This window comes from Telmatherina bonti, assembly GCF_933228915.1.
Source record: "Telmatherina bonti genome assembly, chromosome: 5".
In the NCBI taxonomy this organism is placed as follows: Eukaryota; Metazoa; Chordata; class Actinopteri; order Atheriniformes; family Telmatherinidae; genus Telmatherina; species Telmatherina bonti.
In genome coordinates, this window is record NC_136623.1 from 39,738,843 (window position 1) to 39,755,048 (window position 16,206).

Here is a 16,206-nt window from a genome sequence, read left to right on the forward strand (position 1 = left end):
TGTGGCGTGTTGGTGTGTGTGGCGTGTTGGTGTGTGTGTGGCGTGTTGGTGTGTGTGTGGCGTGTTGGTGTGTGTGGCGTGTTGGTGTGTGTGTGGCGTGTTGGTGTGTGTGTGGCGTGTTGGTGTGTGTGGCGTGTTGGTGTGTGTGTGGCGTGTTGGTGTGTGTGGCGTGTTGGTGTGTGTGGCGTGTTGGTGTGTGTGGCGTGTTGGTGTGTGTGTGGCGTGTTGGTGTGTGTGTGGCGTGTTGGTGTGTGTGGCGTGTTGGTGTGTGTGTGGTGTTGGTGTGTGTGTGGTGTGTTGGTGTGTGTGGCGTGTTGGTGTGTGTGTGGTGTTGGTGTGTGTGTGGCGTGTTGGTGTGTGTGTGGCGTGTTGGTGTGTGTGTGGCGTGTTGGTGTGTGTGGCGTGTTGGTGTGTGTGGCGTGTTGGTGTGTGTGTGGCGTGTTGGTGTGTGTGGCGTGTTGGTGTGTGTGGCGTGTTGGTGTGTGTGGCGTGTTGGTGTGTGTGTGGCGTGTTGGTGTGTGTGGCGTGTTGGTGTGTGTGTGGCGTGTTGGTGTGTGTGTGGTGTTGGTGTGTGTGTGGCGTGTTGGTGTGTGTGGCGTGTTGGTGTGTGTGGCGTGTTGGTGTGTGTGGCGTGTTGGTGTGTGTGGCGTGTTGGTGTGTGTGTGGCGTGTTGGTGTGTGTGGCGTGTTGGTGTGTGTGTGGCGTGTTGGTGTGTGTGGCGTGTTGGTGTGTGTGGCGTGTTGGTGTGTGTGTGGCGTGTTGGTGTGTGTGTGGCGTGTTGGTGTGTGTGGCGTGTTGGTGTGTGTGTGGTGTTGGTGTGTGTGTGGCGTGTTGGTGTGTGTGGCGTGTTGGTGTGTGTGGCGTGTTGGTGTGTGTGTGGCGTGTTGGTGTGTGGCGTGTTGGTGTGTGGCGTGTTGGTGTGTGTGGCGTGTTGGTGTGTGGCGTGTTGGTGTGTGTGGCGTGTTGGTGTGTGTGGCGTGTTGGTGTGTGGGCGTGTTGGTGTGTGTGGCGTGTTGGTGTGTGTGGCGTGTTGGTGTGTGTGGCGTGTTGGTGTGTGGCGTGTTGGTGTGTGTGGCGTGTTGGTGTGTGGCGTGTGTGGCGTGTTGGTGTGTGGCGTGTGTGGCGTGTTGGTGTGTGGCGTGTGGCGTGTTGGTGTGTGTGGCGTGTTGGTGTGTGTGGCGTGTTGGTGTGTGTGGCGTGTTGGTGTGTGTGTGGCGTGTTGGTGTGTGTGGCGTGTTGGTGTGTGTGTGGCGTGTTGGTGTGTGTGGCGTGTTGGTGGGTGGCGTGTTGGTGGGTGGCGTGTTGGTGTGTGTGTGGCGTGTTGGTGTGTGTGGCGTGTTGGTGTGTGTGGCGTGTTGGTGTGTGTGGCGTGTTGGTGTGTGGCGTGTGGTGTGTTGGTGTGTGTGGCGTGTTGGTGTGTGTGTGGCGTGTTGGTGTGTGTGGCGTGTTGGTGTGTGTGTGGCGTGTTGGTGTGTGTGGCGTGTTGGTGTGTGTGGTGTGTGGCGTGTTGGTGTGTGTGTGGCGTGTTGGTGTGTGTGGCGTGTTGGTGTGTGTGTGGCGTGTTGGTGTGTGTGGCGTGTTGGTGTGTGTGGCGTGTTGGTGTGTGTGTGGCGTGTTGGTGTGTGTGTGGCGTGTTGGTGTGTGTGGCGTGTTGGTGTGTGTGTGGCGTGTTGGTGTGTGTGTGGCGTGTTGGTGTGTGTGTGGCGTGTTGGTGTGTGGCGTGTTGGTGTGTGTGGCGTGTTGCTGTGTGTGACGTGTTGATGTGTGTGACGTGTTGGTGTGTGTGGCGTGTTGGTGTGTGTGGCGTGTTGGTGTGTGTGGCGTGTTGGTGTGGGTGGCGTGTTGGTGTGTGGGTGGCGTGTTGGTGTGTGTGTGGCGTGTTGGTGTGTGTGGCGTGTTGGTGTGTGTGGCGTGTTGGTGTGTGTGGCGTGTTGGTGTGTGGCGTGTGGTGTGTTGGTGTGTGTGGCGTGTTGGTGTGTGTGTGGCGTGTTGGTGTGTGTGGCGTGTTGGTGTGTGTGGTGTGTGGCGTGTTGGTGTGTGTGTGGCGTGTTGGTGTGTGTGACGTGTTGATGTGTGTGGCGTGTTGGTGTGGGTGGCGTGTTGGTGTGTGTGTGGCGTGTTGGTGTGTGTGGCGTGTTGGTGTGTGTGGCGTGTTGGTGTGTGGCGTGTGGTGTGTTGTGTGTGTGTGGCGTGTTGGTGTGTGTGTGGCGTGTTGGTGTGTGTGGCGTGTTGGTGTGTGTGGTGTGTGGCGTGTTGGTGTGTGTGTGGCGTGTTGGTGTGTGTGGCGTGTTGGTGTGTGTGTGGCGTGTTGGTGTGTGTGGCGTGTTGGTGTGTGTGGCGTGTTGGTGTGTGTGTGGCGTGTTGGTGTGTGTGTGGCGTGTTGGTGTGTGTGGCGTGTTGGTGTGTGTGTGGCGTGTTGGTGTGTGTGTGGCGTGTTGGTGTGTGGCGTGTTGGTGTGTGTGGCGTGTTGCTGTGTGTGGCGTGTTGCTGTGTGTGGCGTGTTGGTGTGTGTGACGTGTTGATGTGTGTGACGTGTTGGTGTGTGTGGCGTGTTGGTGTGTGTGGCGTGTTGGTGTGTGTGGCGTGTTGGTGTGTGGCGTGTTGGTGTGTGTGGTGTGTGGCGTGTTGGTGTGTGTGGCGTGTTGGTGTGTGTGGCGTGTTGGTGTGTGGCGTGTTGGTGTGTGTGTGGCGTGTTGGTGTGTGGGCGTGTTGGTGTGTGTGGCGTGTTGGTGTGTGTGACGTGTTGGTGTGTGTGGCGTGTTGATGTGTGTGGCGTGTTGGTGTGTGTGGCGTGTTGATGTGTGTGACGTGTTGATGTGTGTGACGTGTTGGTGTGTGTGGCGTGTTGGTGTGTGTGGCGTGTTGGTGTGTGTGGCGTGTTGGTGTGTGGCGTGTGGTGTGTTGGTGTGTGTGGCGTGTTGGTGTGTGTGTGGCGTGTTGGTGTGTGTGGCGTGTTGGTGTGTGTGGTGTGTGGCGTGTTGGTGTGTGTGTGGCGTGTTGGTGTGTGTGGCGTGTTGGTGTGTGTGTGGCGTGTTGGTGTGTGTGGCGTGTTGGTGTGTGTGGCGTGTTGGTGTGTGTGTGGCGTGTTGGTGTGTGTGTGGCGTGTTGGTGTGTGTGGCGTGTTGGTGTGTGTGTGGCGTGTTGGTGTGTGTGTGGCGTGTTGGGTGTGTGGCGTGTTGGTGTGTGTGGCGTGTTGCTGTGTGTGGCGTGTTGCTGTGTGTGGCGTGTTGGTGTGTGTGACGTGTTGATGTGTGTGACGTGTTGGTGTGTGTGGCGTGTTGGTGTGTGTGGCGTGTTGGTGTGTGTGGCGTGTTGGTGTGTGGCGTGTTGGTGTGTGTGGTGTGTGGCGTGTTGGTGTGTGTGGCGTGTTGGTGTGTGTGGCGTGTTGGTGTGTGGCGTGTTGGTGTGTGTGTGGCGTGTTGGTGTGTGGCGTGTTGGTGTGTGTGGCGTGTTGGTGTGTGTGACGTGTTGGTGTGTGTGGCGTGTTGATGTGTGTGGCGTGTTGGTGTGTGTGGCGTGTTGATGTGTGTGACGTGTTGATGTGTGTGACGTGTTGGTGTGTGTGGCGTGTTGGTGTGTGTGGCGTGTTGATGTGTGTGACGTGTTGGTGTGTGTGGCGTGTTGACGTGTGTGACGTGTTGGTGTGTGTGGCGTGTTGGTGTGTGTGGCGTGTTGACGTGTGTGACGTGTTGGTGTGTGTGGCGTGTTGGTGTGTGTGGCGTGTTGACGTGTGTGACGTGTTGGTGTGTGTGGCGTGTTGGTGTGTGTGTGGCGTGTTGGTGTGTGTGTGGCGTGTTGGTGTGTGTGTGGCGTGTTGGTGTGTGTGTGGCGTGTTGGTGTGTGTGTGGTGTTGGTGTGTGTGTGGCGTGTTGGTGTGTGTGGCGTGTTGGTGTGTGTGTGGCGTGTTGGTGTGTGTGGCGTGTTGGTGTGTGTGGCGTGTTGGTGTGTGTGTGGCGTGTTGGTGTGTGTGTGGCGTGTTGGTGTGTGTGTGGCGTGTTGGTGTGTGTGTGGCGTGTTGGTGTGTGTGGCGTGTTGGTGTGTGTGTGGCGTGTTGGTGTGTGTGTGGCGTGTTGGTGTGTGTGTGGCGTGTTGGTGTGTGTGGCGTGTTGGTGTGTGTGTGGCGTGTTGGTGTGTGTGTGGCGTGTTGGTGTGTGTGGCGTGTTGGTGTGTGTGTGGCGTGTTGGTGTGTGTGGCGTGTTGGTGTGTGTGTGGCGTGTTGGTGTGTGTGGCGTGTTGGTGTGTGTGTGGCGTGTTGGTGTGTGTGTGGCGTGTTGGTGTGTGTGTGGTGTTGGTGTGTGTGTGGCGTGTTGGTGTGTGTGGCGTGTTGGTGTGTGTGTGGCGTGTTGGTGTGTGTGTGGCGTGTTGGTGTGTGTGTGGTGTTGGTGTGTGTGTGGCGTGTTGGTGTGTGTGGCGTGTTGGTGTGTGTGGCGTGTTGGTGTGTGTGTGGCGTGTTGGTGTGTGTGGCGTGTTGGTGTGTGTGTGGCGTGTTGGTGTGTGTGGCGTGTTGGTGTGTGTGGCGTGTTGGTGTGTGTGGCGTGTTGGTGTGTGTGTGGCGTGTTGGTGTGTGTGTGGCGTGTTGGTGTGTGTGTGGCGTGTTGGTGTGTGTGGCGTGTTGGTGTGTGTGTGGTGTTGGTGTGTGTGTGGTGTTGGTGTGTGTGTGGCGTGTTGGTGTGTGTGGCGTGTTGGTGTGTGTGGCGTGTTGGTGTGTGTGGCGTGTTGGTGTGTGTGGCGTGTTGGTGTGTGTGTGGCGTGTTGGTGTGTGTGGCGTGTTGGTGTGTGTGTGGCGTGTTGGTGTGTGTGGCGTGTTGGTGTGTGTGGCGTGTTGGTGTGTGTGTGGCGTGTTGGTGTGTGTGTGGCGTGTTGGTGTGTGTGGCGTGTTGGTGTGTGTGGCGTGTTGGTGTGTGTGTGGCGTGTTGGTGTGTGTGGCGTGTTGGTGTGTGTGTGGCGTGTTGGTGTGTGTGACGTGTTGGTGTGTGTGGCGTGTTGATGTGTGTGGCGTGTTGGTGTGTGTGGCGTGTTGATGTGTGTGACGTGTTGATGTGTGTGACGTGTTGGTGTGTGTGGCGTGTTGGTGTGTGTGGCGTGTTGATGTGTGTGACGTGTTGGTGTGTGTGGCGTGTTGACGTGTGTGACGTGTTGGTGTGTGTGGCGTGTTGGTGTGTGTGGCGTGTTGACGTGTGTGACGTGTTGGTGTGTGTGGCGTGTTGGTGTGTGTGGCGTGTTGACGTGTGTGACGTGTTGGTGTGTGTGGCGTGTTGGTGTGTGTGTGGCGTGTTGGTGTGTGTGTGGCGTGTTGGTGTGTGTGTGGCGTGTTGGTGTGTGTGTGGCGTGTTGGTGTGTGTGTGGTGTTGGTGTGTGTGTGGCGTGTTGGTGTGTGTGGCGTGTTGGTGTGTGTGTGGCGTGTTGGTGTGTGTGGCGTGTTGGTGTGTGTGGCGTGTTGGTGTGTGTGTGGCGTGTTGGTGTGTGTGTGGCGTGTTGGTGTGTGTGTGGCGTGTTGGTGTGTGTGTGGCGTGTTGGTGTGTGTGGCGTGTTGGTGTGTGTGTGGCGTGTTGGTGTGTGTGTGGCGTGTTGGTGTGTGTGTGGCGTGTTGGTGTGTGTGGCGTGTTGGTGTGTGTGTGGCGTGTTGGTGTGTGTGTGGCGTGTTGGTGTGTGTGGCGTGTTGGTGTGTGTGTGGCGTGTTGGTGTGTGTGGCGTGTTGGTGTGTGTGTGGCGTGTTGGTGTGTGTGGCGTGTTGGTGTGTGTGTGGCGTGTTGGTGTGTGTGTGGCGTGTTGGTGTGTGTGTGGTGTTGGTGTGTGTGTGGCGTGTTGGTGTGTGTGGCGTGTTGGTGTGTGTGTGGCGTGTTGGTGTGTGTGTGGCGTGTTGGTGTGTGTGTGGTGTTGGTGTGTGTGTGGCGTGTTGGTGTGTGTGGCGTGTTGGTGTGTGTGGCGTGTTGGTGTGTGTGTGGCGTGTTGGTGTGTGTGGCGTGTTGGTGTGTGTGTGGCGTGTTGGTGTGTGTGGCGTGTTGGTGTGTGTGGCGTGTTGGTGTGTGTGGCGTGTTGGTGTGTGTGTGGCGTGTTGGTGTGTGTGTGGCGTGTTGGTGTGTGTGTGGCGTGTTGGTGTGTGTGGCGTGTTGGTGTGTGTGTGGTGTTGGTGTGTGTGTGGTGTTGGTGTGTGTGTGGCGTGTTGGTGTGTGTGGCGTGTTGGTGTGTGTGGCGTGTTGGTGTGTGTGGCGTGTTGGTGTGTGTGGCGTGTTGGTGTGTGTGTGGCGTGTTGGTGTGTGTGGCGTGTTGGTGTGTGTGTGGCGTGTTGGTGTGTGTGGCGTGTTGGTGTGTGTGGCGTGTTGGTGTGTGTGTGGCGTGTTGGTGTGTGTGTGGCGTGTTGGTGTGTGTGGCGTGTTGGTGTGTGTGGCGTGTTGGTGTGTGTGTGGCGTGTTGGTGTGTGTGGCGTGTTGGTGTGTGTGTGGCGTGTTGGTGTGTGTGGCGTGTTGGTGTGTGTGGCGTGTTGGTGTGTGTGTGGCGTGTTGGTGTGTGTGTGGCGTGTTGGTGTGTGTGGCGTGTTGGTGTGTGTGTGGTGTTGGTGTGTGTGTGGTGTGTTGGTGTGTGTGGCGTGTTGGTGTGTGTGTGGTGTTGGTGTGTGTGTGGCGTGTTGGTGTGTGTGTGGCGTGTTGGTGTGTGTGTGGCGTGTTGGTGTGTGTGGCGTGTTGGTGTGTGTGTGGCGTGTTGGTGTGTGTGGCGTGTTGGTGTGTGTGTGGCGTGTTGGTGTGTGTGGCGTGTTGGTGTGTGTGGCGTGTTGGTGTGTGTGGCGTGTTGGTGTGTGTGTGGCGTGTTGGTGTGTGTGGCGTGTTGGTGTGTGTGTGGCGTGTTGGTGTGTGTGTGGTGTTGGTGTGTGTGTGGCGTGTTGGTGTGTGTGGCGTGTTGGTGTGTGTGGCGTGTTGGTGTGTGTGGCGTGTTGGTGTGTGTGGCGTGTTGGTGTGTGTGTGGCGTGTTGGTGTGTGTGGCGTGTTGGTGTGTGTGTGGCGTGTTGGTGTGTGTGGCGTGTTGGTGTGTGTGGCGTGTTGGTGTGTGTGTGGCGTGTTGGTGTGTGTGTGGCGTGTTGGTGTGTGTGGCGTGTTGGTGTGTGTGTGGTGTTGGTGTGTGTGTGGCGTGTTGGTGTGTGTGGCGTGTTGGTGTGTGTGGCGTGTTGGTGTGTGTGTGGCGTGTTGGTGTGTGGCGTGTTGGTGTGTGGCGTGTTGGTGTGTGTGGCGTGTTGGTGTGTGGCGTGTTGGTGTGTGTGGCGTGTTGGTGTGTGTGGCGTGTTGGTGTGTGGCGTGTTGGTGTGTGTGGCGTGTTGGTGTGTGTGGCGTGTTGGTGTGTGTGGCGTGTTGGTGTGTGGCGTGTTGGTGTGTGTGGCGTGTTGGTGTGTGGCGTGTGTGGCGTGTTGGTGTGTGGCGTGTGGCGTGTTGGTGTGTGTGGCGTGTTGGTGTGTGTGGCGTGTTGGTGTGTGTGGCGTGTTGGTGTGTGTGTGGCGTGTTGGTGTGTGTGGCGTGTTGGTGTGTGTGTGGCGTGTTGGTGTGTGTGGCGTGTTGGTGGGTGGCGTGTTGGTGTGTGTGTGGCGTGTTGGTGTGTGTGGCGTGTTGGTGTGTGTGGCGTGTTGGTGTGTGTGGCGTGTTGGTGTGTGTGGCGTGTTGGTGTGTGGCGTGTGGTGTGTTGGTGTGTGTGGCGTGTTGGTGTGTGTGTGGCGTGTTGGTGTGTGTGGCGTGTTGGTGTGTGTGTGGCGTGTTGGTGTGTGTGGCGTGTTGGTGTGTGTGGTGTGTGGCGTGTTGGTGTGTGTGTGGCGTGTTGGTGTGTGTGGCGTGTTGGTGTGTGTGTGGCGTGTTGGTGTGTGTGGCGTGTTGGTGTGTGTGTGGCGTGTTGGTGTGTGTGTGGCGTGTTGGTGTGTGTGGCGTGTTGGTGTGTGTGTGGCGTGTTGGTGTGTGTGTGGCGTGTTGGTGTGTGTGTGGCGTGTTGGTGTGTGGCGTGTTGGTGTGTGTGGCGTGTTGCTGTGTGTGACGTGTTGATGTGTGTGACGTGTTGGTGTGTGTGGCGTGTTGGTGTGTGTGGCGTGTTGGTGTGTGTGGCGTGTTGGTGTGGGTGGCGTGTTGGTGTGTGTGTGGCGTGTTGGTGTGTGTGGCGTGTTGGTGTGTGTGGCGTGTTGGTGTGTGTGGCGTGTTGGTGTGTGGCGTGTGGTGTGTTGGTGTGTGTGGCGTGTTGGTGTGTGTGTGGCGTGTTGGTGTGTGTGGCGTGTTGGTGTGTGTGGTGTGTGGCGTGTTGGTGTGTGTGTGGCGTGTTGGTGTGTGTGACGTGTTGATGTGTGTGGCGTGTTGGTGTGGGTGGCGTGTTGGTGTGTGTGTGGCGTGTTGGTGTGTGTGGCGTGTTGGTGTGTGTGGCGTGTTGGTGTGTGGCGTGTGGTGTGTTGGTGTGTGTGGCGTGTTGGTGTGTGTGTGGCGTGTTGGTGTGTGTGGCGTGTTGGTGTGTGTGGTGTGTGGCGTGTTGGTGTGTGTGTGGCGTGTTGGTGTGTGTGGCGTGTTGGTGTGTGTGTGGCGTGTTGGTGTGTGTGGCGTGTTGGTGTGTGTGGCGTGTTGGTGTGTGTGTGGCGTGTTGGTGTGTGTGTGGCGTGTTGGTGTGTGTGGCGTGTTGGTGTGTGTGTGGCGTGTTGGTGTGTGTGTGGCGTGTTGGTGTGTGGCGTGTTGGTGTGTGTGGCGTGTTGCTGTGTGTGGCGTGTTGCTGTGTGTGGCGTGTTGGTGTGTGTGACGTGTTGATGTGTGTGACGTGTTGGTGTGTGTGGCGTGTTGGTGTGTGTGGCGTGTTGGTGTGTGTGGCGTGTTGGTGTGTGGCGTGTTGGTGTGTGTGGTGTGTGGCGTGTTGGTGTGTGTGGCGTGTTGGTGTGTGTGGCGTGTTGGTGTGTGGCGTGTTGGTGTGTGTGTGGATTGTTGGTGTGTGGCGTGTTGGTGTGTGTGGCGTGTTGGTGTGTGTGACGTGTTGGTGTGTGTGGCGTGTTGATGTGTGTGGCGTGTTGGTGTGTGTGGCGTGTTGATGTGTGTGACGTGTTGATGTGTGTGACGTGTTGGTGTGTGTGGCGTGTTGGTGTGTGTGGCGTGTTGATGTGTGTGACGTGTTGGTGTGTGTGGCGTGTTGGTGTGTGTGACGTGTTGGTGTGTGTGGCGTGTTGGTGTGTGTGGCGTGTTGATGTGTGTGGCGTGTTGGTGTGTGTGGTGTGTGGCGTGTTGGTGTGTGTGGCGTGTTGGTGTGTGTGGCGTGTTGGTGTGTGGCGTGTTGGTGTGTGTGTGGCGTGTTGGTGTGTGGCGTGTTGGTGTGTGTGGCGTGTTGGTGTGTGTGACGTGTTGGTGTGTGTGGCGTGTTGATGTGTGTGGCGTGTTGGTGTGTGTGGCGTGTTGATGTGTGTGACGTGTTGATGTGTGTGACGTGTTGGTGTGTGTGGCGTGTTGGTGTGTGTGGCGTGTTGATGTGTGTGACGTGTTGGTGTGTGTGGCGTGTTGGTGTGTGTGACGTGTTGGTGTGTGTGGCGTGTTGGTGTGTGTGGCGTGTTGGTGTGTGTGACGTGTTGGTGTGTGTGGCGTGTTGGTGTGTGTGACGTGTTGATGTGTGTGACGTGTTGGTGTGTGTGACGTGTTGGTGTGTGTGGCGTGTTGATGTGTGTGACGTGTTGGTGTGTGTGGCGTGTTGATGTGTGTGACGTGTTGGTGTGTGTGACGTGTTGGTGTGTGTGGCGTGTTGGTGTGTGTGGCGTGTTGGTGTGTGTGGCGTGTTGACGTGTGTGACGTGTTGGTGTGTGTGGCGTGTTGGTGTGTGTGGCGTGTTGGTGTGTGTGACGTGTTGGTGTGTGTGGCGTGTTGGTGTGTGTGGCGTGTTGATGTGTGTGACGTGTTGGTGTGTGTGGCGTGTTGATGTGTGTGACGTGTTGGTGTGTGTGGCGTGTTGATGTGTGTGACGTGTTGGTGTGTGTGGCGTGTTGATGTGTGTGACGTGTTGGTGTGTGTGACGTGTTGGTGTGTGTGGCGTGTTGATGTGTGTGGCGTGTTGGTGTGTGTGTGGCGTGTTGGTGTGTGTGGCGTGTTGGTGTGTGTGGCGTGTTGGTGTGTTTTCCTCACCAGAGGTGACTCAGACCCGTGTTGGCTCGGATCAGCTCGGCCAGATGTGGAGTTGCATCGTCACTCAGTTCATTCTGCACCAACCTGCAATGGAACAGCAGTACATCACACCACCTCCACCCACAGGACACCACCTCCACCCACAGGACACCTCCTCCACCCACAGGACACCACCTCCACCCACAGGACACCACCTCCACCCACTGGACATCTCCTCCACCCACAGGACACCACCTCCACCCACTGGACACCACCTCCACCCACAGGACACCACCTCCACCCACAGGACACCACCTCCACCCACTGGACATCTCCTCCACCCACAGGACACCACCTCCACCCACAGGACACCACCTCCACCCACAGGACACCACCTCCACCCACTGGACATCTCCTCCACCCACAGGACACCACCTCCACCCACTGGACATCTCCTCCACCCACAGGACACCACCTCCACCCACTGGACATCTCCTCCACCCACTGGACATCACCTCCACCCACAGGACATCTCCTCCACCCAGAGGACATCACCTCCACCCACAGGACACCACCTCCACCCACAGGACACCTCCTCCACCCACAGGACACCACCTCCACCCACAGGACACCACCTCCACCCACTGGACATCTCCTCCACCCACAGGACATCTCCTCCACCCACAGGACACCACCTCCACCCACAGGACACCACCTCCACCCACTGGACATCTCCTCCACCCACAGGACACCTCCTCCACCCAGAGGACATCTCCTCCACCCAGAGGACATCTCCTCCACCCAGAGGACACCACCTCCACCCACTGGACATCTCCTCCACCCAGAGGACACCACCTCCACCCAGAGGACACCACCTCCACCCAGAGGACATCTCCTCCACCCAGAGGACACCACCTCCACCCAGAGGACATCTCCTCCACCCAGAGGACACCACCTCCACCCAGAGGACACCACCTCCACCCAGAGGACATCTCCTCCACCCAGAGGACATCTCCTCCACCCAGAGGACACCACCTCCACCCAGAGGACATCTCCTCCACCCAGAGGACACCACCTCCACCCAGAGGACACCTCCTCCTCCCAGAGGACACCACCTCCACCCAGAGGACATCTCCTCCACCCAGAGGACACCACCTCCACCCAGAGGACATCTCCTCCACCCAGAGGACATCTCCTCCACCCAGAGGACACCACCTCCACCCAGAGGAAATCTCCTCCACCCAGAGGACACCACCTCCACCCAGAGGACATCTCCTCCACCCAGAGGACACCTCCTCCACCCAGAGGACATCTCCTCCACCCAGAGGACATCTCCTCCACCCAGAGGACACCACCTCCACCCAGAGGACATCTCCTCCACCCACTGGACATCTCCTCCACCCAGAGGACACCACCTCCACCCAGAGGACATCTCCTCCACCCAGAGGACACCACCTCCACCCACTGGACATCTCCTCCACCCAGAGGACATCTCCTCCACCCAGAGGACACCACCTCCACCCAGAGGACATCTCCTCCACCCAGAGGACATCTCCTCCACCCAGAGGACACCACCTCCACCCAGAGGACACCACCTCCACCCACTGGACATCTCCTCCACCCAGAGGACACCACCTCCACCCAGAGGACATCTCCTCCACCCAGAGGACATCTCCTCCACCCAGAGGACACCACCTCCACCCACTGGACATCTCCTCCACCCAGAGGACATCTCCTCCACCCAGAGGACATCTCCTCCACCCAGAGGACATCTCCTCCACCTCCAGAGTAAAGCAGCTTCAGCTTTGTAGAACGTTTCTTACCAGAATATCCGCAGGACCTTGTTCTCCTTCAGAGCGTCTGACAGACACCTCCCTCCTACCGATGAGATGCCGTTAGCTGAAAGACTGAAGGAAGAGGAGGAGAGAAAGAAGCAGAAAAATTAATCAAGAAAAACTCTAAGAAGTAAAAGCAGAGGGAGGGGGAGGACAGAGAAGTAAAAAAATATGAAGGGAAGAAGAAAAATAACAGAAAAGAAGGAGAGGAAAAATTAAGAAGGAGGAGAATAAAAGAAAAAAAGAAACTTCATCTTAAAGTGTTTGGATCATTTCCTCCTACCTGAGGTTGGTGAGTGTCGGATGGTTCCTCAGAGCCTGGGCAAACGCTTCGGCCCCCTCATCCCCGATGCTGTTCCCCCACATCCTGGATGCAAACCCAACCCACCTGTTAGACCGGCTGCAGGCAGACCACCTACCGCTGCAGCAGGCAGACCACCTACCGCTGCAGCAGGCAGACCACCTACCGGCTGCAGGCAGACCACCTACCACTGCAGCAAGCAGACCACCTACCGCTGCAGCAAGCAGACCACCTACCACTGCAGCAAGCAGACCACCTACCGGCTGCAGGCAGACCACCTACCGGCTGCAGGCAGACCACCTACCACTGCAGCAAGCAGACCACCTACCACTGCAGCAAGCAGACCACCTACCGCTGCAGCAAGCAGACCACCTACCGGCTGCAGGCAGACCACCTACCGGCTGCAGGCAGACCACCTACCACTGCAGCAAGCAGACCACCTACCGCTGCAGCAAGCAGACCACCTACCGCTGCAGCAAGCAGACCACCTACCGGCTGCAGGCAGACCACCTACCGGCTGCAGGCAGACCACCTACCGCTGCAGCAGGCAGACCACCTACCGGCTGCAGGCAGACCACCTACCGCTGCAGCAGGCAGACCACCTACCGGCTGCAGGCAGACCACCTACCGCTGCAGCAGGCAGACCACCTACCGGCTGCAGGCAGACCACCTACCACTGCAGCAAGCAGACCACCTACCGGCTGCAGGCAGACCACCTACCACTGCAGCAAGCAGACCACCTACCGCTGCAGCAAGCAGACCACCTACCAGCTGCAGGCAGACCACCTACTGGCTGCTGATAGACCACCGGCTGCAGGTTGACCACCTACCACTGCAGCAGGCAGACTACCTACCGGTTGCAGCAAGCAGACCACCTACTGGCTGCAGGCAGACCACCTACTGGCTGCAGGCAGACCACCTACTGGCTGCTGATAGACCACCGGCTGCAGGTTGACCACCTACCGCTGCAGCAGGCAGACTACCTACTGGCTGAAGCAAGCAGACCACCTACCAGCTGCAGCAGGCAGACCACCTACAGGCTGCAGGCAGACCACCTACCAGCTGCAGGCAGACCACCTACCGGTTGCAGCAGGCAGACTACCTACTGGCTGAAGCAAGCAGACCACCTACCGGCTGCAGGTAGACTACCTACCGGCTGCAAGCACACCACCTACCGGCTGCAGGTAGACTACCTACCGGCTGCAGGTAGACTACCTACCGGCTGCAAGTAGACCACCTACCGGCTGCAGGTAGACTACCTACCGGCTGCAGGTAGACTACCTACCGGCTGCAGGTAGACCACCTACCGGCTGCAGGTAGACTACCTACCGGCTGCAAGTAGACCACCTACCGGCTGCAGGTAGACCACCTACCGGCTGCAGGTAGACCACCTACCGGCTGCAGGTAGACTACCTACCGGCTGCAAGTAGACCACCTACCGGCTGCAGGTAGACCACCTACCGGCTGCAGGTAGACCACCTACCGGCTGCAGGTAGACTACCTACCGGCTGCAGGTAGACTACCTACCGGCTGCAAGTAGACCACCTACCGGCTGCAGGTAGACTACCTACCGGCTGCAGGTAGACTACCTACCGGCTGCAGGTAGACCACCTACCGGCTGCAGGTAGACTACCTACCGGCTGCAAGTAGACCACCTACCGGCTGCAGGTAGACCACCTACAGGCTGCAGGCAGACCACCTACCAGCTGCAGGCAGACCACCTACCGGTTGCAGCAGGCAGACTACCTACTGGCTGAAGCAAGTAGACCACCTACCGGCTGCAGGTAGACCACCTACCGGCTGCAGGTAGACCACCTACCGGCTGCAAGTAGACCACCTACCGGCTGCAGGTAGACTACCTACCGGCTGCAAGTAGACCACCTACCGGCTGCAGGTAGACCACCTACCGGCTGCAGGTAGACTACCTACCGGCTGCAGGTAGACCACCTACCGGCTGCAGGTAGACTACCTACCGGCTGCAAGTAGACCACCTACCGGCTGCAGGTAGACCACCTACCGGCTGCAGGTAGACCACCTACCGGCTGCAGGTAGACTACCTACCGGCTGCAGGTAGACTACCTACCGGCTGCAAGTAGACCACCTACCGGCTGCAGGTAGACCACCTACCGGCTGCAGGTAGACTACCTACCGGCTGCAGGTAGACCACCTACTGGCTGCTGATAGACCACCGGCTGCAGGTAGACCACCTACTGGCTGCTGATAGACCACCGGCTGCAGGTAGACCACCTACTGGCTGCTGATAGACCACCGGCTGCAGGTAGACCACCTACTGGCTGCTGATAGACCACCGGCTGCAGGTAGACCACCTACTGGCTGCTGATAGACCACCGGCTGCAGGTAGACCACCTACTGGCTGCTGATAGACCACCGGCTGCAGGTAGACCACCTACTGGCTGCTGATAGACCACCGGCTGCAGGTAGACCACCTACCGGCTGCAGAAGTCAGACAACCTCTATGACAAATTTACCCCACATCAAATATGGAAGCACTCTTCTGAATGGCCCGGGCCAGAAAGGTCCCACCAACGCTGGTGATCTTGTTCTTGCCAAGCCTGCAATGAAGTCACAGCTGCATCAGGTTCAAACCCTTTCCGGGATCAATGATCTTCACTTGAAACATGTCAGGAACCCACTTCACCACTCTCAGCTTGGGACATTCCTGGATTATCTGAGCAACCAGCTTGGCTCCGTCGTCTGTGATGTGATTGTTGTAGAGCCTGATGACAGAGAGTTCCAGAAGTGTTACTGACTGGACCAACGTTTAATAGACTCTGAAAAGTGAAAATGATAAATAATCTTCTAGAAGGAAGCAGAAAGACTCGAGGACAACAGAACCTTCAAACGTTCCGTTGCAATCCCCAAAACGTCACATGACTCATATGAAAAGAAAAATACGCAAGTTAACTGCAAAGTTGTGAGAAGATCCAACATGAAGCTACCAGGAAGCATGTTTTTTCAGAACCGTAACCTGGAATGTCCTGGGATTTCTTGGAATACAAGGTGTTCAGGGACATGGCCAAGCAACAAAAAACTGGCACCTGACCACCACTGAACCAGACAGGACTGAGGAATATCTGAAGACAGGTCTCACAAAGGTTTCATGGACTGGATCAGAGACTGGCTCAGACCTCCACTCAACAGGATGGAGGTAGGGTACTGGTATGGACTTGCTGGACTAATCTTTGGAGTACTGCTGTGTATATTCCACCAGATGCCAATGCTAACCTCAACAACTGGACCGTCATATGGGTATAAAGCAGGATGGATGATTTTATAGAGATGATTTAGGGACAGCTCATTAAAAACCTTTGCAGCATATTAAATGTCCTGCAAGAGACTCAACAAAGTCTACTCTACCATGAGTGACGGCTACTTAGCTGCATTTGCAGCACACGTGGAATGCTGTGATGGCATCCTCAAGGAGTTTACACAGAATACTTCCAGGACTTAACTGCTGTAGTATTCAGATCGTGTCTCCACACATTAAACCCGGGGTAGGTAATGTTGGGGAGCTCGCAAGATCCCATCTTGGCCCCTCCCTCTGTCTTGGCTCATCCCCGTGTATTAGCTCCTCCCCCTGCCTTGGCCCCTCCCCCTGAGCTGGCTCTTCCTCCTGTCTTAGCCCCTCCTCTTGCATAGGCTCCTCCCCCTCTGGTTCTGCTCCCTGCGTGATCCGAGGCTTTTCTATTTTCTCTTTCTCGGCTGTTTAGCAGGAGGAGGCAAAAAAACCGAGCCGGGTCGGGAAATCCTTCCTGCATTTTCTCAGCCATGTTTGCCTTCCGAGTTTCTTCTTCACTACTTTGTATTTTCATCCTAACACGCTGTTTATATTCAGGGTGTGGCTATCAGGTATGTGCTGCTGGAGGGGGAGGAGGGGAGCCGGGAGAAGAAGCTACGAAATATAAGAAATGAACAACTCCATTTGGGTGGGAACATTTGGATTGGTCAGAGTTTTTACAGATTT

General features: G+C 57.3%; 1 protein-coding gene across 1 annotated transcript in view; it reads right to left on the minus strand.

Annotated features, from left to right (window-relative positions):
* The window catches only part of nod1 (nucleotide-binding oligomerization domain containing 1), a 33,210-nt gene that overhangs the window by 8,819 nt on the left and 8,185 nt on the right, over positions 1-16,206 (minus strand). Inside the window, exons 5-9 of the mRNA XM_079241181.1 lie at positions 14,876-14,959; positions 14,711-14,794; positions 12,204-12,287; positions 11,909-11,992; positions 10,107-10,190 (exon numbers count right to left, since the gene is read on the minus strand). Coding sequence (XP_079097307.1) covers positions 10,107-10,190; positions 11,909-11,992; positions 12,204-12,287; positions 14,711-14,794; positions 14,876-14,959 — 420 coding nt within the window. The remainder of the gene's footprint in view (positions 1-10,106; positions 10,191-11,908; positions 11,993-12,203; positions 12,288-14,710; positions 14,795-14,875; positions 14,960-16,206) is intronic.